Source organism: Chionomys nivalis, chromosome 3 (assembly GCF_950005125.1).
Source record: "Chionomys nivalis chromosome 3, mChiNiv1.1, whole genome shotgun sequence".
NCBI classification, from domain to species: domain Eukaryota; kingdom Metazoa; phylum Chordata; class Mammalia; order Rodentia; family Cricetidae; genus Chionomys; species Chionomys nivalis.
In genome coordinates this window covers 6877910-6901170 of record NC_080088.1, presented here as the reverse complement: position 1 = coordinate 6901170, position 23261 = coordinate 6877910, and the positions used below count along the sequence as shown (strand labels likewise).

The window sequence follows — 23261 nt, the reverse complement described above, 5'->3', positions numbered from 1 at the left end:
CGGAAAGCAGTCTTGTGGAACTGAGCCCTCAGCCGGTGGTACCCATGCCATCTCCAGGAAGACAGCACCAGGAGCCAAGAGAACTGCGTAGGAATGAAGGACGCCTAGTGTAGAAGCGACTGCTGTGTGGAGAGAGCCCACACTCTGAGCTCAGTCGGAAAGAACCGTGTTGAGTACATAGCAGAAGAAATGGACTCTGCTTTTTCTCTTTCATTTTTACCCACCCAATACTATCCCAATTTTGCTGATTATGAAATTAGGTGTGGAATAATAATTGGTTTGCCTAAAGCCTCATAGGTAAAGGTTGAGTATGTGACCTAAAGTATATCTATCTCTTAAGTTCATCTATACACATTTTACTTGTGTAGCCTATTTGGAGGCAATATTCCCCCCATAACATTTCAGTCTGGCATATTTTATCAACATTTTATTCACTGACATAATCCCAATATTTGGAAAGCTGAAGTAATAAGAGAATTAAGAATCTGAGACAAGCTTAGGATACACAGTGAGTCTTGTCTGAAAAGAAAAACAAGGGAAGACTCGGAGGAAATGTAAAAGGTACACATATATAATTCTAACCACACATGCATATGCAAACACCATTCGTGCAGTCCTTCAAAAAACATTAAGGGTAATAAAATTATATTTATTTAAGATTCTAAAAATTGGTGTTTCTTTAAGATTTACTTTTATAATTTATGTATGTGTACACACACATCATGTACCATAGGAGGCCCGAAGAGGGCGAGGTATTCTGTGTTGCTAGAGTGATAGGAACCTGTAGGCTGTAGTGATAGGTATGGGGCTTTGGGATCCGAACCCAGTCCCATGATAGAACAGAGTGCTCTCAGCTCCAGAACCAAGGTTCCACTGCCTGCTCCAGTCTAGCACCTGCATTAGATGCTCACTGCTTATTATGTTATAAACAAATAAATATGGATCAATGACAGCTACACAAACAGAAAAAATGAACATTATATTCTTTTTAGTTTTGGCACAGAAAAAATGGTAGAGACAGATGAAAATGTATGTCTAGTTTTGAATGAAAAAAATAAAAATTATTTTTAAGTTTGTCAGAATGCAAAGCATTGGGGCTCGGGAGATGGCTCAGTGCTAAAATGCACTTGCCATCAAGTCTGGGACCTGCGTTCCATACCCGGAGCCCGCACGGCGGAAGGAGAGCACTGTCTGCCTCCTACAAGCTGTCTTTGGCTGTCACACATGCGCCGTGGCGTGCCTGCCACCCTTCCGCCCGTATGCACACGCACACAAAAAGTAGCTAAATGTTTAAAAAGGGAGCAGAGGACAAAATAGCTAAACTAGCTGGAGGAGTGTGCAGTTTGTGAAACTATGCGCATTTGGGAGGTGATGTGGAACTTTACTCTTGGGGTGGGTGAAAGAACAGAACTTACATGAACCGAAACTGACTGAGTGCCGAGTTCTCGGTAAATGTCACCAGGCTAAGCATGAACAGAAACTCAAGTTGAATCTGACATTTCCCAATGCAAAGTCTCATGGAAAGCACTGAAGTCATCTTCTGCCCATAAAATAGTGGAGCTGCAAAAGAACATGGTTTCCTAGCTGAGTCTCCTCATTAGTGCATAGTGAATGTGACCAGGATTCTCACCTAAAGGTCACACTGCTGGTGGTCATTTGTCAGTATTTTAAAGAACTATTTTAAAGAATTCTTACCCTACATACTTCTGGACTGTAACCCATCTTTCTGCTTTAGACATAAAACCTGTAAGCGAAACATCATTTGGATGGTAAACTCTATAGTTAGGATCCTGTTCCCTTCCTTCTGATCTGTGCTAGCATTCTTCAGTGCTGGGTGGGATGTGGATGACGGCACTGTTCGCCTGGCATGCATCAGGCCTCTGGCTTCCACCTCCAGCACCTTACAACAGGCAAACAGAACCTCTCACTGCTGACTGATGCCCAGCGGGGCTTTGTCTTGTTGCTGTTTATTTTTTAAGCCATTGGTTGTGAACATGTGCTCATGTATATTTGGGTGGACATACCCATGCACAAGCAGGTGAGGAGGCCAGAGTTACATGCTGGTTGCCTTCTCAATCATTCTCCATCCTATTTTCTGAGATAAGATCTCTCATTGAACTTGGGTGCCCTCTGATTGGTTAGGTTGGCTGGCCAGCAAGTATAGGGATCCTCCTGTCCCTGCCTCCCTCAGCATTGAGGTTATGGGTTGTCAGGACCCAAAAATGTGAACCTATTCCACCTAGTCTAAAGGTCACAGAGTCTGAGCTGATTGTGCTCTCTCAAAGTTAGTAAGTGTGGCTACACACCCTGATCTAGGCTGTGGTTACTTAAGAAAGTCCACAGAGGCAGATCCACTCCACCCTGACCAAAGGTCAAAGAATTTAAGCATATTTCGGCTCCTTCTTTTGAAATAGGAGGTTTGACCTAGGGAGTGGCTGCCTTCAGAATACTTGGTCCAGGGTGGGTTCACTGCCTAAATATCAGGAAATAATGGCTTCACGTCTCAAGTGTTGGAGCCAAGTAACTGTTCTAGTTGTGCTTTGTATCATGTTAAAGCAGTCTTTTGCCTTCTGCCCTTGGTGAGGGAAGTCCTTCTGTATATGTGTTGCTTTCATTGGTTAATGAATAAAACTGCTTTGGCCTACAGCAGGGCAGAATAAAGTAAGGCAGGAATTCCAAGCAGATACAGGCAGAAAGGAGGCAGAGTTAGGGAGATGCCATGTAGCTGCTGCAGGAGACAGATGCCGAATAGAACCTTACAGGTAGGCCACAGCCATGTGGCGATACACAGATTAATAGAAATGGGTTAATTTAAAATATAAGAGTTAGCCAGGAATATGCCTAAGCTATAGGCCAGGCAGTGTTGTAATTAATACAGCTTCTGTGTGATTATTTTGGGTCTGAGTAGCCAGGAAATGAATGAGCAGCCTCCGTCAACATTCCCCCCTTTTGTATTGGGGTATAAAAGTGCACAAAAACAAAAACGTGGGTGAACTCAATATGGAGATGCACTGAGTTGCCCTCCCAGTACTATCCTGTGTCTCTGTGTTTCTCTCTTATCTCTATTCGTCCTGCCTAACGTTTCTAATCCTCACGCTCCTATGCTGGAAGATATGAACCCGCCGCAGCTAGGACTGCAGCTAGGATGGTGGCAGAAGTCACCCCACAAAGGTGGTTCCTGACAACAGGTGTGCACCACTGCCTCTGGATTTTGTGTGGCTTCTGAATACAGGTCCTCAGGGTTGTGCGCAAGCTCTTCACTGAGCCACAGCTTCGCTGACTGTCACTCTTTATACGTCAGCTTCTCTAGCAAGCATTGTCCTTAACAGTCCTAGCTCCTAAGTGTTCTTCATCTCTTCCAACTGCTTAGGTGATGAACTATCTTGTCATTATTTTCAGGAAGTGTGTATGTATTTAGGAAATACCTAAAATATAGTTTCTCATGAAAAATAAAACTGAATATTTTTATTAGCAACAGAAACCAAATATAAGCATTCTTAATTCTTTCCTGCCTCAGTTTTGACAAGTACTGTCTGATTTTGTACATTTTTTTGTTTTAGTTAATAATGAAGAGTTCAATGGTATAGCACTTGCTTAGTAGGTTTGAGGCCCTAACTTCCATCTCTAGCAACACACACAGATACACACAGAGAAACACAACACACACAGACACAACACACACAGACATAACACACAGACACATACATATACAGATATACACACACACATAAACAGATACATATACAGACACACAGAGACACACACACATACACAGATACACAGAGACACACACACATGCACACACTCAGATAAACCAAGGGCAAGACATTTTCAGATTCTGATTTGAATAAAATTTCAGAGCCACGGGCAATGTTAGTAAATCTCGCAGGTTTACACACATGCTTAGTCTAAACATTAATTTTATAAATAATGTAAGCTACACGTATAGCAATTATACTACAGGTCAGTGAAATAAGGCTGATAAAGTTCTAGATGCCTGGACGGCCACATACCTAAGTAATGCTCATGTACTCGAATAACTTCACAGAGTCCAGGGTCTTCTGAATCCAAGGGCAAAATTCCTAAAAATTAAAATGAGAAGTTTAAGGGGGGAAAAGCGCCCCAAAGGAATTCATTCCCCATGCACTGTGTCCATGTAAACTCTGTCCATCAAATCACAGGGAAGGGAGCGATGTTGCCGCACCTGTCCTGTCATGGGCACTGGGACACCAGTGACACCTCTTCTCTCTCTCCTGTCACTCCGAGTGACTGACAGTAAAGACCACGCCCTCTGTCCTACCGCCAGTTTGCAGTGTCGGGGCCCCTGATGCCCCTTCATAGTTTGTTTTTTTTTTTTTTTTTGGTTTTTCGAGACAGGGTTTCTCTGTGGCTTTGGAGCCTGTCCTGGAACTAGCTCCTGTAGACCAGGCTGGCCTTGAACTCACAGAGATCCGCCTGCCTCTGCCTCCCGAGTGCTGGGATTAAAGGCGTGCGCTGCCATCGTCCGGCCCTTCATAGTTTTGTTTCACAGGCTGCCCTGGTGTGACTTCAATAAAGGCCCGTGCTCCTGGAGGCTAGAAAGGTTCTAACTCTGGTCTCTTACAAAAGGAAACGTGGGCAACACGGAGTGTTACTGATTTCTTGGGTGGAAAAGTAAAGGAATAAAATCAGCAGTTCTTGAAAATGCAAGTCAGAGGCCCCGTGAAAGCTGAAGACACCTTCCCACATATCTAATCTTTAATGGCGTTCTCCAAGGCTCAGTAGGACACTGTCCGTGAAGATGAGGAACAATTATAAAAGTGACATTCTACATGTGTTTCATGGCTGTCTGGGACACAAGCATGAACAGGTGTTTATAACATTCTTTCAATAATTATGGATAACAAACTGCAGGGCTAGAGAGATGGATCAGTGGTTAAGACAACTTGACCTCTTCTAGAGGCCTTGAGCTCAATTCTCAGCATCCACATGGTGACTCACAACCATTTGTAATGGGATTTGATGCCCTCTTCTGGTGTTTATGAAGACAGACCATTCATATACATAAAATATATGAATAAGTAAATCTTAAAAAACAAAAAAACTGCCTCAAGTTAATTTTCAGTTTTACAAGAGAAGCAGAGAGCTCTCTAGGGTTCAAACTGGGGTGGAGAACAGAGGTTCTACATGGCCCACTCCATCAGTAATCTTCGAGCCTTGGCCTGTGACTAGAAATTTCAATCTGGCCAAACAGGAGGGACCAAGCAGGAAAGTTGAGCGTCAGGGTGAGCTTGAGGTATGGCCATATTTCTATCTATGTAAAATAACTCTGATAGCTAGATACTTGCAGGCTCTCAGTTTTCTTCAGCAATGATATTTGAGAGCAAATTTCAAAAGCCAGGAAAATATTTTTATTTTTGAGTGTTAGGATTGAATCTTAGGCCTTGTACATGCTATACCCCCAGCCAAATAAAAGCATTTTTATATGAAGTAAGGTCATAATGAACATTAATAATGACACAGAAAAAAAGATGAGATGACAATGAAACACAGGGCGGGAAACAGGACCCGTGAACTGCGCTTACCGACCACCTCATCATCCGGGCGAAAGAATGACACCTTGGCACCAACTGAAGAGCAGAGAAAGGGAAGCATTAACATCACAAAATTACTAAATATAATTACTTCATTTAATTAAACCTCTTTATTTTACTGCGTGTATGGGTATTTTGGCCTTGTGTATATCTGTGTACCTTGTGCATGCTTGGTGCCCATGGAAGCCAGAGAGGGCATTAGATTTCCTGGAACAGTGTTACAGACAGTGTGAGTCACCATGTGAATGCTGGGAATCAAACCTGGGTACCCTGGAAGGGCAACCGTGCTCTCAACCACTGAGCCACTTCCCGCCCCCTAAATTTAACTTTTATTTAGCTATTAAAACAAAGGAAAAAGCCAGACAATGAAATCATCCACAAGAGTGTAAAAATCCACTCAGTCAAAGGGTGAAGAACCTGTGTAAGGTGGAGCACTTCAAGCCTCGTTTCTCTTGACAAAATGATTACATGGGTGTTGACACTTTCTGTACCACTGTGCAAAGAAAAACAACACCTTCTGTGCCTTCTGATGGCTGTTCTCTACACCCCCACCCCTTGTGCTAGGCACATCTGTCATCTCGGCCACATTGGGGAATTTCTGTTGGGAGCCGCGTGTTACTTTGATGGGGCAGGAGAGATGGCTCAGCAGTTAGGAGCACTTGCTGTTCTTGCAGAGGATTGGATCAGGTTCCCAGGCCCACAAGATGGTTCACACTGTCTGTAACTCCAGTCTGAGGGGATCTGCTGCTCACTCTGTCTTCTATGGATATATACACATCCATGCAGGCCTACACACAGTGCGCGCACACACACACACACACACACAGGTTTGTAAATAAAAAAAACAACAAAAAATTACTCTGACTTGGTGGTAAATAAGTTCTGGTTGGCATCCAGAAAGTTTCTGGAACTTTATTTTTCATTTTATCTATCATTATTTTGTGCATACATGAGTATATGTCATGGCAAACATGGCGGTCAGAGGACAACTTTTGGGAAGTGGTTGCTTTGCAACCAGGGAATGGACTCAGGTTATCAGGCTTGTGTGGTACAGTACTCTTACTGGCTGAACCACCTCTCTGGCCTCGTTCTGGGAACTTGGACTCCAGCCCCAGATGCATGTGTGTGCACATACAGACTGTGTTGCACATACAGACTGTGTACACACAGACACATACAAGCTCATCTGCCAAAAGTCAACTGCTAAGAGTCCTTTTGTTTATTTGTTTGTTTTTCTGTGTTTTTTTCCCCCCGAGGGAGGGTTTCTTTGTAGCTTTGGAGCCTGTCCTGGAACTAGCTCTCGTAGACCAGGTTGGCCTTGAACTCACAGAGATCCGCCTGCCTCTGCCTCCCAAGTGCTGGGATTAAAGACACGCACCACCACCTGAGTATTTTTTTCTAAGAGCTATAAAATGAAATAGGAAGAAAACAGTCCAATGCGGATGACTGCCTTGTGCTCAGAGTCTTCCTGTAAAGCTTTATAGTAACCTTATATTTATAGCATTCCTTATAGTATATGAACAATACACCTTACAGTATATTTATAGTACATCTTATAGTATATGTATAGTACACCTTACAGCATATTTATAGTACACCTCACAGTATATTTATAGTACACCTTATAGTATATTTATAGTACACCTCACAGTATATTTATAGTACACCTTACAGCATATTTATAGTACACCTCACAGTATATTTATAGTACACCTTACAGCATATTTATAGTACACCACACAGTATATTTATAGTACACCTTACAGCTTATTTATAGTACACCTCACAGTATATTTATAGTACACTTTATAGTATATTTATAGTACACCTCACAGTATATGTATAGTATACCTTATAGTATATTTATAGTACACCTTACAGCTTATTTATAGTACACCTCACAGTATATTTATAGTACACCTCACAGTATATGTATAGTATACCTTATAGTATATTTATAGTACACCTTACAGCTTATTTATAGTACACCTCACAGTATATTTATAGTACACCTCACATTATATTTATAGTACACCTCACAGTATATTTATAGTACACCTCACAGTATATTTATAGTACACCTCACAGTATATTTATAGTACACCTTATAGTATATGTATAGTACACCTCACAGTATATTTATAGTACACCTTACAGCATATTTATAGTACACCTCACAGTATATTTATAGTACACCTTATAGTATATTTATAGTACACCTCACAGTATATGTATAGTAAACCTTATAGTATATTTATAGTACACCTCACAGTATATTTATAGTACACCTTACAGCTTATTTATAGTACACCTCACAGTATATTTATAGTACACTTTATAGTATATTTATAGTACACCTCACAGTATATGTATAGTATACCTTATAGTATATTTATAGTACACCTTACAGCTTATTTATAGTACACCTCACAGTATATGTATAGTATACCTTATAGTATATTTATAGTACACCTTACAGCTTATTTATAGTACACCTCACAGTATATTTATAGTACACCTCACAGTATATTTATAGTACACCTCACAGTATATGTATAGTACACCTCACAGTATATTTATAGTACACCTCACATTATATTTATAGTACACCTCACAGTATATTTATAGTACACCTCACAGTATATTTATAGTACACCTTATAGTATATGTATAGTACACCTCACAGTATATTTATAGTACACCTTACAGCATATTTATAGTACACCTCACAGTATATTTATAGTACACCTTACAGCTTATTTATAGTACACCTCACAGTATATTTATAGTACACCTTATAGTATATTTATAGTACACCTCACAGTATATGTATAGTAAACCTTATAGTATATTTATAGTACACCTCACAGTATATGTATAGTATACCTTATAGTATATTTATAGTACACCTCACAGTATATTTATAGTACACCTTATAGTATATTTATAGTACACCTCACAGTATATTTATAGTACACCTCACAGTATATTTATAGTACACCTTATAGTATATTTATAGTACACCTCACAGTATATTTATAGTAAACCTTATAGTATATTTATAGTACACCTCACAGTATATTTATATTACACTTTACAGAATATCTTACAGTATATGTGACCCCAAATCTCATCTTTTGGTACTCAGCAAGTAACTCTAAGTATGCAATCTGCTCTCCCTCTTGCTTGCTTTCTCTGGGGACCGTCCTGTGCCATCACCTCCAGTTCTGGCTCTGACTCTCTGAGCTTTTCCTCCTGTTTCCGGGTGGTTTATGTTCTCCTGGGATTACCTGGCTGCTTCTCCTGGCTTCTTTCAAACTCTTCATTCCACTATCCCTCAAACACAGGTATTCCAGAGGTTCCTTCTTAGGTCTACAGGTTCCCTGGCTCGTCAACTCTGGTTTGTGTTCTATTTCTCTACCCACTACCTGTACAGCACTGCTAACCCCAGCAGCTGTCTACTAGACATGACAACTGAGAAACCATTTTCCTTTCTGGAACTCAACCAGTGCAGGCCTGAACTTGTCACGATGATGTCGCTCACAGCTCTCGCCTTTTCTCATTCCCTACGGCCGATCAACTATTAATGCCTGCTGACTTCATTTCCTCTATTTTCCTCGGTCAGTCCCTCTGCTCTGCCCTCACTGCCCAGATTATGGACAGTTACCTCTCGTGTGCTGGTCTATGACCCTCCCAGTCCTCTTGTCAGGAGCAGGTTTGCTCGAATCCACTCTCTAAGAGCCACCCTAACAATCTCATTTGTAATGCACACCAAGAGTCCGGTTGGCTTTGGTCAACCCTCCTGTTTGTTTCTTTCTGAGAACAAGTCTGTGTTCATTCATTCTTTGTTCACTATCTTTTATTCTCTTCTATTTGAAGAATACTTTTCCTTTTTATTTTTCTGCCAGCTGTAAGGGCAGAACCCATGGCCTTGAGCATGCCAGGCAAGCACTTTCCCACTGAGCCACACACTCGGCCCCAATACTATCCCTTTGTATAGTGTTTATAAACAAGTCCAACTTACTATGTAAGTCAGCTGTAGACCAAAATGTATACAACATCAGCAACCACGTTAAATGAAGTTTTCCAAGTCTGCTTTACATCAGGCATTTAACAGTGGAGTGGTTCATCCATCTAAAACCAGAACTGTCGTTTCAAGGAGAAGTAACCAGTGAAACCTTTTTGATTACCCTAAAGTATTTTTTTTAAGTAAATAATGATTTTTAGCATATAGAACAGGAACCCTATGTATCTGAAAACTTTATTTCTAGAGCTAGCCAATATTCACTGACAGGTATTCACGATCAATGTGTGTCTACTCTTAGAAAACATACATACATGACTGGTGTGTGTCCACTCTTAGAGAACATACATACATGACTGGTGTGTGTCCACTCTTAGAGAACATACATACATGACTGGTGTGTGTCCATGCTTAGAGAACATACATACATGACTGGTGTGTGTCCACTCTTAGAGAACATACATACATGACTGGTGTGTGTCCACTCTTAGTGCACATACATACATGACTGGTGTGTGTCCACTCTTAGTGCACATTCATACATGACTGGTGTGTGTCCACTCTTAGAGAACATACATACATGACTGGTGTGTGTCCACGCTTAGAGAACATACATACATGACTGGTGTGTGTCCACTCTTAGAGAACATACATACATGACTGGTGTGTGTCCACTCTTAGTGAATATACTAAGAATGTTAACAAATATGGGGTCAGTCATCCTTGAATTCTACTTATGATTTTAATTATAATACAAATGATACTCTTTCACTTATCTGAATGATCATTTTATCCTCCTTTAATCTACCCAGATTGTAGGAAAAAGTCTTATTAGATGACCATTAAATTCATTCACTGCTTAGTAAGCATGTATTTACCCATTATACATTTAATAAGACAATGTCTGTACTCAGAGTTATCAATAAGAAAAACAGATACAAAAATAAGTAGATCATGAAAAACACTTTAAGGAAAGCCAGGCTCTGGGATTTAGCTGCCACATCACAAAAACAAAAAGGACAAAATTGGTCATTTTAGTCATTATAATTACATATAAATTAATAACTAAATATTTTATGAAGTATAAGTTCTTAAAAGCTTAATCTGTTTTAATTTTTAAAAATAAATATTAATTAATTTATAGCTATGCATGGTGGCACACACCATTAATCCCAGCACTCAGGTGGCAGAGGCAGGTGGATCTCTGTGAGTTCAAAGCCAGCCTGGTCTACAGAGAGAGTTCTAGGACAGCCAGGCTACACAGAGAAACCCTGTCTCAAAAAACAAAACAAAACAAATTATAAGACATTATTTTATGTATTGGTAACTTTATTAGCTATTATTAAATTTCTTTTACTATAGAAAATATACATGATACTTACCATCTAATACAATTCCAGCAACTTCTCTTCCAACAGGAAAGAAATCTTTTTCCATCTTCATTTCTGCCAGAAGCTAAATCATGACAGAAGCTATTAGTCATTTATCAGTCAAGAATAAATTCTGAACTTACATGGTAACACAATACTATGATCCCAACACTTGCCTCAACCCCAGCGTGCAGGAAGACAGAGGCCAGTCTGAGCAACACAGCGAGTTCTCATGGCTAGCCTGGGCTACACAGAGAGATTGTGGGTCAAAGACCAAACCAAACCAACAATGACAAACAAGCCAACTGACCCGCCAGTGGAAAAACAAAACAATAAAAACCATCTCTGACTTATAGGGAAGTGGGGACAACAGCAACAACATACTCCTGCCACAGAAACAGCAAACAACTCCCCAGACCCTTCTTCCAGAGTGGGAGCCGTGTGGTTGAGGCGTCTGACACAGGGCTGAGGTCTGGGTGTCATCGCTCAAACCGCCAGGACATCTTAACTTTTTTCTCTGCCAAGATGAAGGGAAGTTATGCCCCGAACAAATCCCCTTGGCTAAATCCTGCTTCCCAGTCACCTATTCAAGTGAGGTGTGTGGGGGTGGTGGTGGTGCAGAGAGCTCTACAGAGCAGGGAGGTGTGGCAAGACACACACACACACACACACACACACACACACACACACAGAGCGCGAGCACTGCAGAACAGGGGGTGTGGTAGGAGAGAAAGAGAGAGAGAGAGAGATCACTGCAGAACAGGAGGTATGGCCAAGTCCCACACCCTTTAAGGATCACATGGACTGGGCTAGGGATGTAGCCTAGTGGGTAAGGCTTGCCTAGCATGCAGAAAGCCCTGAGTTCCACCCTACACTACACAAAAACCAGGTATGGTGGCACAAATGGCAATCCTAGCACTCAAGAGGTGGAGGCAGGAGGGTCAGAATCTTTTTTTTTTTTTTTTTTTTTTTGGTTTTTCGAGACAGGGTTTCTCTGTGGTTTTGGAGCCTGTCCTGGAACTAGCTCTTGTAGACCAGGCTGGTCTCGAACTCACAGAGATCCGCCTGCCTCTGCCTCCCGAGTGCTGGGATTAAAGGCGTGCGCCACCAACGCCCGGCTTAGGAGGGTCAGAATCTTATGTTAAGGTCAGTCTGGTATGTAAGTGAGATTCTGTCTTAAAAAAAAGTCACCTGGATTTCTACCTGAGTCTTGGGTTAGCAAGCAGTGGGAAGGGTGGTGGTATAAGGATCTCAGACTTATTTGGTGAGCACAGGCTTTTTGAGTTGCATGAGTGTTTTGCCTGCACATGTGTAAAGCACCACACGAGTGCCTGGTGCCTTACAAAGGTCGGGGTTAGGGTTGGGTGCTCTGAAACCGGAGTTACAGATGGTGGGGCTGCCATGTGGGTGCTGGGAACCAAACCCAGGTCCTCTGCAAAGGCAACACATACTCTTGACTGCTGAACCAACTTTCCAAGCTGTTATTATTTTTCAATTTAAAATCTAACAAAAAAAGAATGGGGGCTGGAGAGATGGCTCAGTGGTTAAGAGCATTGGCTGTTCTTCCTGAAGTCCAGCAACCACATGGTGGCTCAAACCATCTGTAATGAGATCTGGCTCCCTCTTCTGGCGTGCGGGCATACATGGAGGCAGAATGCTGTATAAATAAATAAATAAATCTTAAAAAAATGAAGCCCTCTTATATGTATACTGCTTTTCTAAAAATTTCTCTTTTAGTGTGGAACTTCACATTTTCCCTAGGATGTCCATATGACTTTGTTACGGAAACACTGGGGATTTACCCCTCACCTATGTGTGTCTGTGTGGTGGTCCTGGAGACTGACCAGGGCCTTCAGCATGCTCAGGAGGCACTCTGTCCTTTACTTTCCTTTATGCCCATTTAGTTATAACTGTGGCTTTAACAATTGCATCTTTCATTTACATATGCATTTTCTTATATTAATGTACTGTCTTCATAACCATCATGCTTAATGGTCCCTAATAATTCATTTTTGTTTTCATTTGTTTTTGTTTTCCAACATAAGGTTTCTCTGTGTAGCCTTCGCTATTCTGGAACTCACGGAGATCTGCCTGCCTCTGCTGGGATTAAAGGTGTGAGCCACCACCACCTGGCTGCTATAGTTCATTTAACTATTTGTCGTTTCTTCCTGTCAGTGGTAGAGGGCTTGCCTGGCATTCACAAGGCCTGGGTTCAAGCCCGCAACACCACCCATGACCAGAATCTATGTGAATCCTATGCAGTTTAATAGTAACTGACTAGACAGCGTGTCTACTGAGCAGGAACACATTAGATGTCACCCAACCGTAGGCATGGACATCTAAAACGTGCACCACATCAGTCGTCCTGTCTGCATCCTTCCTGCCGCATACTGAACCGGCTCTTCCCACCCCGATCCCAATGTGACTGTGTTTGGAGATAGAGACTTTAAGAATGAACTAACATTAAATGAAGTTGGGAGGGGAGACTCCTAATCCAGCAGGACTGGGACCAAGGACAACAATGACACCAGGAGCAGGCACACAGAGAAAAGTCAGGTGAGCAAGGAAGTCATTTGCAAACCCTGAATTATAGACCTGAGGCCAGCCTGCTGCACACTGACTTTTCTTGGACTTTTACCCTTCAAATCTGGGATAAAGTTTCAGTTGTTCAAGTCAAAAGATCAAACAAAAACCACAATCAAACAAACATCAACAAAACTCCCAAAACAAAAACAGAAGAAAAATCTGAATCTGAGGAACATACCTATAATCCAGTTCCTGGGAGACTGAGATATGAGGACCATGGCCAGCCTGGGCTATAGAGTAAGGCCAGCCTGGGCTATAGAGTAAGGCCAGCCTGGTGACACAGTGAGAACCTGTCTCACGACAAGACCTGAAAACACTTATCATGGCAATTTAATATTTATTTATCACTATTAACTATTTATTTACCATTTAAAGCCTGTTGTTGTTGTTTAAGACACTGTGGGGCCCTGGCTGACTTGGAACCAGCTATGGGACCAGACCTGCCTCAAACTCTCAGAGGCCTCTGCCTCCTGGGTGCTGGGCTTATGTGTCACTGTGCCTGGGCCAAAGGCACCGTTTTTTTTTTGTTTTTTCCTTTTTGAGATAAGATTTCTCTATGTAGCGCCGGCTATCCTGAAACTCACTCTGTAGACCAGGCTGGCCTCAAATTCAGTGATCCACCTGCCTCTGCCACTTGGGTGCTGGGATTAAAGGTGTGCACCACCATTGGGCTGGAGATATATGCTTATGAGACAGATAAGAATACCAAGAATAAGCCGGGCGGTGGTGGCGCACGCCTTTAATCCCAGCACTCGGGAGGCAGAGGCAGGCGGATCTCTGTGAGTTCGAGACCAGCCTGGTCTACAAGAGCTAGTTCCAGGACAGGCTCCAAAACCACAGAGAAACCCTGTCTCGAAAAACCAAAAAAAAAAAAAAAAAAAAAAAAAAAAAAAAAAAAAAAGAATACCAAGAATATAAATCTTATCTAAAAAATGTGAACTAGAAATACATACAATTCAGTAGTTGATACACTGTTTTTAGTTTCTATTTTTATTATATTTATAAAAGTAATTTCTTCCTTGACCTATAAGACTTAATAAATATAAATTCTTAGGCTCTTCCAAAATAAATTTATAAAATATTTCCACATAATCATGTAAAACACAAATCAGACCATTCATTTACCCTAATGTAAAAACATACAAGTGGGGCACACCTTTAATCCCAGTACTCAGGAAGAAGAGGCAGAGGCAGGCAGATTTCAGTAGTAAATTCGAGACCAGCTTGGTTTACAAAGAGAGTCCAGGACAGTCAGGACCATTACACAGAAAAACACTGTCTTGAAAAACAAAACAAAGAAACATACATATATACATACATGCACACACACACACTTAAATATTTATTTTTTCTAGCTCAGTTTTTCTAGGGAAAATAATTTCTTTCTTTTTTTTTTGGTTTTTCGAGACAGGGTTTCTCTGTGGTTTTGGAGCCTGTCCTGGAACTAGCTCTTGTAGACCAGGCTGGTCTCGAACTCACAGAGATCCGCCTGCCTCTGCCTCCCGAGTGCTGGGATTAAAGGCGTGCGCCACCACCGCCCGGCGGGAAAATAATTTCTTGTACTCAGAAATCAATTTCCACTATACATTACGCATACTCCGAAATTCTCGTTTGTCCTCCAGCACAATAAAAGCATCAATACCTTTGTGTCTACCGGGCTTAGGGCACAGGCCTTAACTTGAAGTCTCACAAAGTTATCATCTGTGACAGGGAGATTCTCCTAGAACCAGATAAAAAGACCGTTCATTAGTGAAAATGTCTATATATAAGTGAAAAAATTAAACTGATGGCAAATCTTATGATTATCCTAAGTTTAAAAGGTAAAAACAATTATCTGCTAGTAAATGATAAAAAGGTGAAAACCAGTAATACAGTTTTAAAAGTCCTCAAAGACCCACGTGGATGAAACAGAAACAAATAGCTTCACAGCGTAGATGGCCAAGGATTGTCTTTTAACCTGAATAATTCAAAACTTTCAGATCTTTAGAGGACATACGACAAACAACCTTTACTAAAAGCTGGAGTTTCCTCATGCTAGGAATGAAATCCGGCGATGTTGCTTGTCCATCCGTTTCTAGCATCTACTCCACAAGCCCCAGCAAAGCCCACAGTACTTTGCTACCAAAGCATTAACATCACGGGATTTAACTACCTCCTATACTCTAGCTGTATAAAGAAAGAGACAAAGGCAAAAAATACTCCCACCTGGAACACTCAGAGTCACCCAGCTATTAAATACAGTATCACTTCTAGGCAGGTGGTGGTGGCGCACACCTTTAATCTCAGTACTTGGGATGCAGAGGCAGGCAGATCTCTGTGCGTTCGAGGCCAGCCTGGTCTACAGAGCGAGTTCCAGGACAGCCAGGGCTACACAGAAAAACCCTGTTTCAAAAAAACAAAATAAAACAAAAAAAACCCAAAAAACAAACGAAATGAAAGAAACCCCTCCAGTCTCCCAGATACCCGCATTCTGGACCATGAACTGCACCATGTCCCTCAGTGACACTCGGATGCTCTTGCACACCACCTCCATGACCCATTCCAGGGATCACTATGTTTTAGTTGCCACACACAACATCTGGGAGCATCTTTACTAAATCTTGGATCTGTTGTTCAGCGATACGGATGAAGACAGTGATATTGATCGATTTTTTTGTTTGTTTGTTTGTTTTTTTAAATGATTTATTTAACTTTATGTTCATTGGTGTGAAGGTGTCAGATCTCATGGAACTGTATTTTCAGACAGTTGTGAGCTGCCATGTGGGTGCTGGGAATTGAACCCGGATCCTCTGGAAGAGCAGTCAGTGCTCTTAACCCCTGAACCATCTCTCCAGCCCTGATTTGTTAATTATACCTAGAGACAAGTTTTACTGCAATGCGTTCAAACCTTAGAATCTTTTCCTGACTCAGGTAGAGGTAGACCTTAGACTCCTGATCCAAACCACTCTGGAGTTAAGGGAAGATCCAGAGAGTTATCCCCAAGGAAAGCTGATAGGGTGCGGCACCCACTTTCACCCTAAAGCCCACAGTGCGATGTTTCCAGCTCGATGCAAGCCTTTCTCATAGTCACCACTAAGTCACCAAAAGCTTAACAAGTGACCTAAGTTTAAGAAGCGCCTAAATTTGTGTAGGAAACAAAGGTTTCTGTCTCTCCCACAATACAGCTCTTTCTATCACGAGGCTACAGTCTGAACACTTGTTCTCTTACAGTGCTCACAGTGAGTTTTCTCTGCTGCTGGTCCATTTTCTAACACACAGGCTTGGTGCTTGCTCTGTCTTCCAAGGACCTTTCACAGCACAACCAATAAAAGGTACTTTATTTTTTAAAAAATTATGTGTATATGTAAATGTGGGTTTGTGCACTTGAGTGCAGTGCCATGGAGGTCAGAGGGGGCATTGACTCCTCTGTGACATAAGCACTGGGAACCAAACCTGAGTCCTGGGCAGGACCAGGCTGTGCTCGGAACTGCTGACTACGTCCCAGCCCCGTGGCAGCTCCTCTAATCGACAGTCACACCATAGTGCGAGCCACCATTTTCACACAGAGTCAGGGAAAGGATCACGAGGGGCAGTGGCTTAAGCTTTTGCTCACTTAGGTCTACTTAAAATAACTAGAAACACATGTAAGTGAGTCTGGCATCCATAGATGGTTCCAGCAGGTAAAGGTACTTGCTTTACAAGCCTGGTGATCTGAGTTTGGTTCCTGGAACTCATGTGAAAGTAAGAAAGTAAGAGAATTATTAAAAACAATTATCCTCTGACTTCCACGTGTGTATTGGGGGATGTGCACCCCCCTGCTATGGGATAATGCTCTTGTACATTGTAAAGATTTGTCACTTATATTAGTTTAATAAGATGTTGATTGGCAGGTAGCCAGGCAGTAAGTATAGGCGGCCCGATCAGACTATGAGAATTCTGGGAAGAGGAAAGGCAGAGAGTCAGTCACCTGTCAGACACAGAGGAAGCAAGACGAGAATGCCTCACAGAGAAAACGTACCAAGTCACATGGCTAAACATAGTCAAGAATTATGGGTTAATTTAAGTTGTAAGAGCTAGTTAATAATATGCCTGAGCTAATAGACCAAACAGTTTACAATTAATATAAGCCTCTGTGTGTTTCTTTGGGAATGAATAGCTGTGGGACTAGGAGGGACAGAAACTTCTGTCTACACCTTCCCCTATCTCTTTCTCATACACACACACACACACACACACACACGCACAGACACACACACACACACGCACACACAGACACACACATACACACACATGCACAGACACACACACACATACAGACACACACGCATACACACACACACACATACACACACACAACCCCTTTAAAAGTGCATTATTAATGTACTGGTTAGTGCCAACAGTGTTAACTAGATGACATGTAGAATCACTGGGAGACCAGCGTGTGAGTATGCCTGTGGAGATTATCTTAACAGCATTTAAAGAGATGAAAAGACAACACACGGTAGGTGGCACCATTCCATGACTGTGTCCTTGTCTGGGACTGAGAAAGGGAGCTGGACAGTAGCATGCATTCATCCCTTGCTCTCTGAATACAATGTGACAAGCTGCCTCCCCCACTGCTGTGACTTCCCTGTTATGGTAGACTCTAATCTGGACATGAGAGCTAATAAGTCCTTTCTCCCATAAGTTGCTTTTGCCTGGGCATTTTATCATAGCAGCCAAAACCGAACAACGGCAATACCCATGGAAAGACATTATTTTGTCCCATTTATTGATTAAAAAATTTATTCTTACCCTTTCTTGAAATAGAAATGTTATTTCTTCATTTGTAGAACTCTGTTGAAAATACAAGCCCTTCATAGTTGCCTATAACAAACAAAAATATAAGTTTAAAAAAAAAACCGTCTTCTTGAGTACTAGAGACTGCTCAGTGGTTAGGAGAACTTACTGCTCTTTCAGGGGACCCAGGTTCAGTTCCCAGCACCCATACAGTAGTCTACAACCACCCTTAACTCTTGTTCCAGGATATCTGAGGCCTTCTTCTGGCCTCCTTGGGTACTAGGCATATACCTGGTACACAGAAATATATGCAGGCAAAACAGCTATACACATAAAGTAAAAATTTAAGCAAGTTTTAAAAATGAAAATAAGTGAATAAAGTTTATTTATCAAATGAAAATAAATGGAAAAAACTGTCCAAATAAGGAGAAAAAGCAAGTATAAATGTAACCCTCAAGCAAGTAGGCTCAGAAGAAGTATGGTTCTTCTTCCACAAAACAAACAGGAGGCCCCATCAGAAGTACATTTCTGGGATCCCAGCACCATGGCGGGAGAGGCTGGGTGATGCTGAGTTGAAGGCCAACCTGGGATACACTACCTCACAAACAGAGGGGAGATAGAGTTGGACAGCCATGGACTAGGAGGACTAGAGTCACGGGTGCTTTCTGAAGGGATGGGTTCCAGGCACGGGGGCACACTCTGGATCCTTCATTCAGTAGGCCTGGGGAGAACTGCAAGCTTGAAGCTAGCCTGGGTTAGACTGTCAGACTTTGTCTAAAAAGGAAAAAAAAGTGGGGAGGGGGATTCACTTTCCTATTCAATAACAAATACTATACGTATTTAAAACAGACCAACAAAAAGGTTTTGCAATGGCTAGACAGGCAGCCAGAAACGTTTAAAGGGAACTGTAAGATGCTTTTTGCCATTTACAAAGAGAGTGAGCACAGCACAGCCAAAAGTGCCATCTCCACTCTTCTGTGGCAGCCTTGACCCCAAACTCAGGCTCCTTCTGCCTTAGCCTCCGAAGGTTTGGATTACAGGGGTATGCTATCATGTGCAAATCCTATAAGCCTTTTTAGTTTTTATTTTTTAATTAAATTTTTAAAGATTTATTTATTTTATGTGTATGAGTGTTTTGGTTGCAAATATGTATGTGCACCATGTTTGTGCCTTGTGCCCGAGGAGATTAGTAAGGAATTCCCTGGAAGTGGAGTTACCAAACAGGGTCCTCTGAAAGAGCAGCCAGTGCTCTCAACTGCCGAGTCATCTCTACAGTTCCCCTTTAAAAAAAAAAAAAAATTTTTTTTTTTGGTTTCAGTATATGTTGTGGTACATATTTCTGTGTCAGGATGGCGTGCACATGTGTGCATGCACTTGGGGGCCAGAGGCTGACATTGGTGTTTTCCTCTTTCCATCTTTTGGAGACAGGGTCTCACTACAAAGCTTTAGCTGGCTTTGAACTCACTATGTAGACCTGACTGGCTTTGAAATCAGAGATCCACTTGCTTCTGCTCCATTCACGAGTACTAGATTAAACGTTTGAGCTCTCATGTCCAGCTACCTTATCTTTTTCATCTAGACTGGATGGCCAATGAATACCCTATGCTGAGTGGTTTCATACCAACTTACACAAGCTAAAGTCATTGGAGAGGAGGGAATCTCAAATAAGAAATTGCTTCTGCCACCTTTAATCCCAGCACTCAGGAGGCAGAGACAGGTGGATCTCTGTGAGTTTGAAGCCAGCTTGTTCTAAAGAGGGAGTTCTAGGACAGGCTCCAAAGCTACAGAGAAACGCTGTCTCGAAAAGCCAACAAAACAAAACAAAACGAAAACCTTGCTTCTGGCCTACAAGTATAGCACAGTGTCATTAGGACTTGGTGTGCCGTGTTTGGTTGATGTCCCTGGGGTGCTTGCCCTTTTTCTGAAGGGAAACAGAGGAGGAGTAGATCTGGGGGGAGTGAACAAGAGGGGAACTGAGGTTGGGATATAATATATGAGAAAAAAAAAGGAATTGCTTTCATAATATGGGGCTGTAGGCAAAATCATATGGCATTTTCTTAATTAGTGATTGATGTGACCAGCCACATGGTGGGTGGTGCAATTCCTAGGCTGGTGATCCTGGAATCTTTAGGAAAGCAAGTTGAGCAATCCAGGGGGAGCAAGCTGGCAAGGACCACCCTCCATGGCCTCTGTATCAGCTCCTGCCTGCAGGTTCCCATTCTGCTCAAGTTCCTGCCCTCACTGCCTTTGATGATGAGCTTTTATATGGAATCATGAGTGAATAAACCTTTCCCTCCCCAGCTTGCTTTTGTCATGGCGTTTCATCACAGCAAGAGTGACCCTGACAGAGACACCCCCTTAGACCCTCCTGGCTCCATCTCCCTGGTGCTGGACAGGTCTGGTGGCTATGTCTAGCTTGTTTACACGGGTGTTGTGGACCCAAACTCAGGTCTTCATACTTGTAAAGGCAGCACTTCACCCCTGACAGAACCCCCTCACTTGCGGTTGTGGTTTGTGTATGTTTGCACGTGTGTGTGTATGTATGAGGCCAGAGGCTGATATCGGGTATCTTCTCAATGGTTATCTTATATACTGAGACCAGATCTCTCACTTGAATCCAGAGCGCACCTGCTGACTTGGCCTAGATAGTTAGCTTGCTCTGGGATTCAGGTTAGCTTTTGTGCCCACCTGGCATTCTGTGAGTGTTAGGGCCCCGCAGTCTAGTCCTCACCCTTGGACGGCAAAGGGTTCCACAGGTTTGTGTCCTATAGCGTCTCTAAGGGTTCCACAGGTTTGTGTCCTATAGCGTCTCTAAGGGTTCCACAGGTTTGTGTCCTTATTGTGTCTCTAAGGGTTCCACAGGTTTGTGTCCTATAGCATCTCTAAGGGTTCCACAGGTTTGTGTCTTTTTTTCTTTCTTTTCCTTTCTCTGTCTGTTTCTTTTGTTTGAACTCTGCATCCCAAGTGGGCCGAGAACCCACTAGGTAGCCCAGGTTGGCCTTGAATTCCCAGTGATTCTACTTCCTTGGCTTCTAGTGTGGTAGAGTTCCAGGTGTGAGCCACTATGCCCAGACTGTTTACTTTCCCAAGGTAAACTTTACAGAAATGTACGCACATAGAGAAGTGCATGTAGACCGTTAGGGTAGTTCCTCCAATCAGAAGAAACATGCTCACGACCTGGCAGGAGCCACAGCCAGAACTTTGGAAGCTCCACGCACCTGTCGGGTTAGGACCTTCCTTCCCCTGCCCAAGGATATGAAAACAGCCTGAATTCTAACAGATAGAGTAGCTCCTTTTGAAGTACACAGAACCCATTGCTTTACATTTAGTTAATCTCCCCACATGATGTCTGTGGACCTTAGGCACACTGCTGCTGATAGCTGTGGTCTAGTTTTCTTGCTGCTCCGTATCACTTCATTGGGAGGATGCTTCCAGCTGCAGGTGGGAAAAGTTTCCAGCTTGGGCTCTTACAAATGGCCAAGGCCAGAACACTTCTGTATCTACTTGTTGCATGTATTATATGGACGAGGAAACTGAACTCACCCCATCCATTTAGGGAGGCATCTTAATGGGGTCAAAATCCACCCACGAGTTCACAGTACCAGCTGGGCTGGAGCCTTGACAGTCATTGCTCTGAACTGTCCCAGGCTTTAATGGTTTTGCCTGAGCTGCTGACACGCTACACTCACCCAGAACTACCTGTGAACTATCCTGTGGAACTGTCTATTCAGTGCTTGCTGATAGGTCTTGTTTTAATCGGCAGGTCCCAAAGCTAAACAAAACAAAGCCCCCAAACAACAACAAAAAAGTGGTTACCTCATCTAAAAATTACTAGAATTTCCAAGTTGGCGATATCAGACTATCAAGCCAAGCATAGGTCCTTACAAGAAGAGGTCCAGGAGACCTGCACAGATCTCATGCTCTAAATGTTAGGACGCCTGTAGACCTAAATGATCTCTATAAAAGAGATGTATAGAGTAGCTGAGTAATGAGAGAAACAAGCACAGAAACTACCTATAAACATTTAAGACATGAAGTTACGTATCAGGTATCAACAGTGCAGAAAACGGTGAAAACATGGCTCTAGAAGGCCTTTATCAACATCAGTGTGTGTTGGGGAATATTATTTGAAGGTGTGTTGCTTTTGTTTATGCTGCATCTGTTTACCTCTGTGAAGCTGTGATTCTTTGCCTGTCTTAAAACACCTGATGGTCTAATAAAGAGCTGAATGGCCAATAGCAAGGCAGGAGCAACGATAGGTGGGGCTGGCGGGCAGAGAGAATAAACAGAAGGAAGAGGTGCTAGGAGAGAAGGAGAGGAGACAGGGCCAGCCACCCCCTGGAGTAAGAGTGAAAGTAAGATACACAGAAGGAAGAAAAAAAAGCCCAGAGGCAAAAGGTAGTCAGGGATAATTTAAGCTAAGGAAAGCTGGCCAGAAATAAGCCAAACTAAGGCGGGGTAATAAGCCTCCATGTGTGATTTATTTGGGAGCTGGGTAGAAGGCCTGTCAAAAAGCCAAAAAAGTACATAGCAAAAACAACCAACAAGTGTGTGTGTGTAGGACTGTGGAAGGGGAGGAAGAACCTGAACACAGCATGCATTTCCCACATCACCTATTTCGGCTTCTGCCTGGCTTTCTAGGCTCTCTAGATGCAGATGGCTCTTCTGAGTCTACCTTATTCCACCCACAATGCTCAGCACAAACTTGTCTGATCACATCAGTGACTAAACATACATCTATGCTAGCGGAGGCTTTCTAGGCACAGCCGGTTCCTAGAGAGCATGCTGCACTAGCCCACCAATGCTGCTGGCTAAACCAAGTCCAAATCCAGTGCTCTCCTCTGGAAAGGCTCATGCATTCCATCTGCTCCACACTTTACTGTATATTACTTGCTAATGAGCGAGCTTTCCCAGCTACTGCTTGGATGCATCAATTCCTTCCCCACTCTT

The 23261-nt window shown here is 42.4% G+C and overlaps 1 protein-coding gene across 2 annotated transcripts in view; it reads right to left on the bottom strand.

Annotated features, from left to right (window-relative positions):
- Cryzl1 (crystallin zeta like 1) overlaps positions 1-23261 on the bottom strand; it is a 43686-nt gene that overhangs the window by 13241 nt on the left and 7184 nt on the right. For both annotated transcript variants that reach the window (XM_057765350.1, XM_057765349.1), the window contains exons 2-6: positions 18327-18398; positions 15196-15273; positions 10980-11052; positions 5565-5609; positions 4014-4082 (exon numbers count right to left, since the gene is read on the bottom strand). In XM_057765350.1, coding sequence (XP_057621333.1) covers positions 4014-4082; positions 5565-5609; positions 10980-11052; positions 15196-15273; positions 18327-18392 — 331 coding nt within the window. In that variant the 5' untranslated portion in view covers positions 18393-18398. The remainder of the gene's footprint in view (positions 1-4013; positions 4083-5564; positions 5610-10979; positions 11053-15195; positions 15274-18326; positions 18399-23261) is intronic.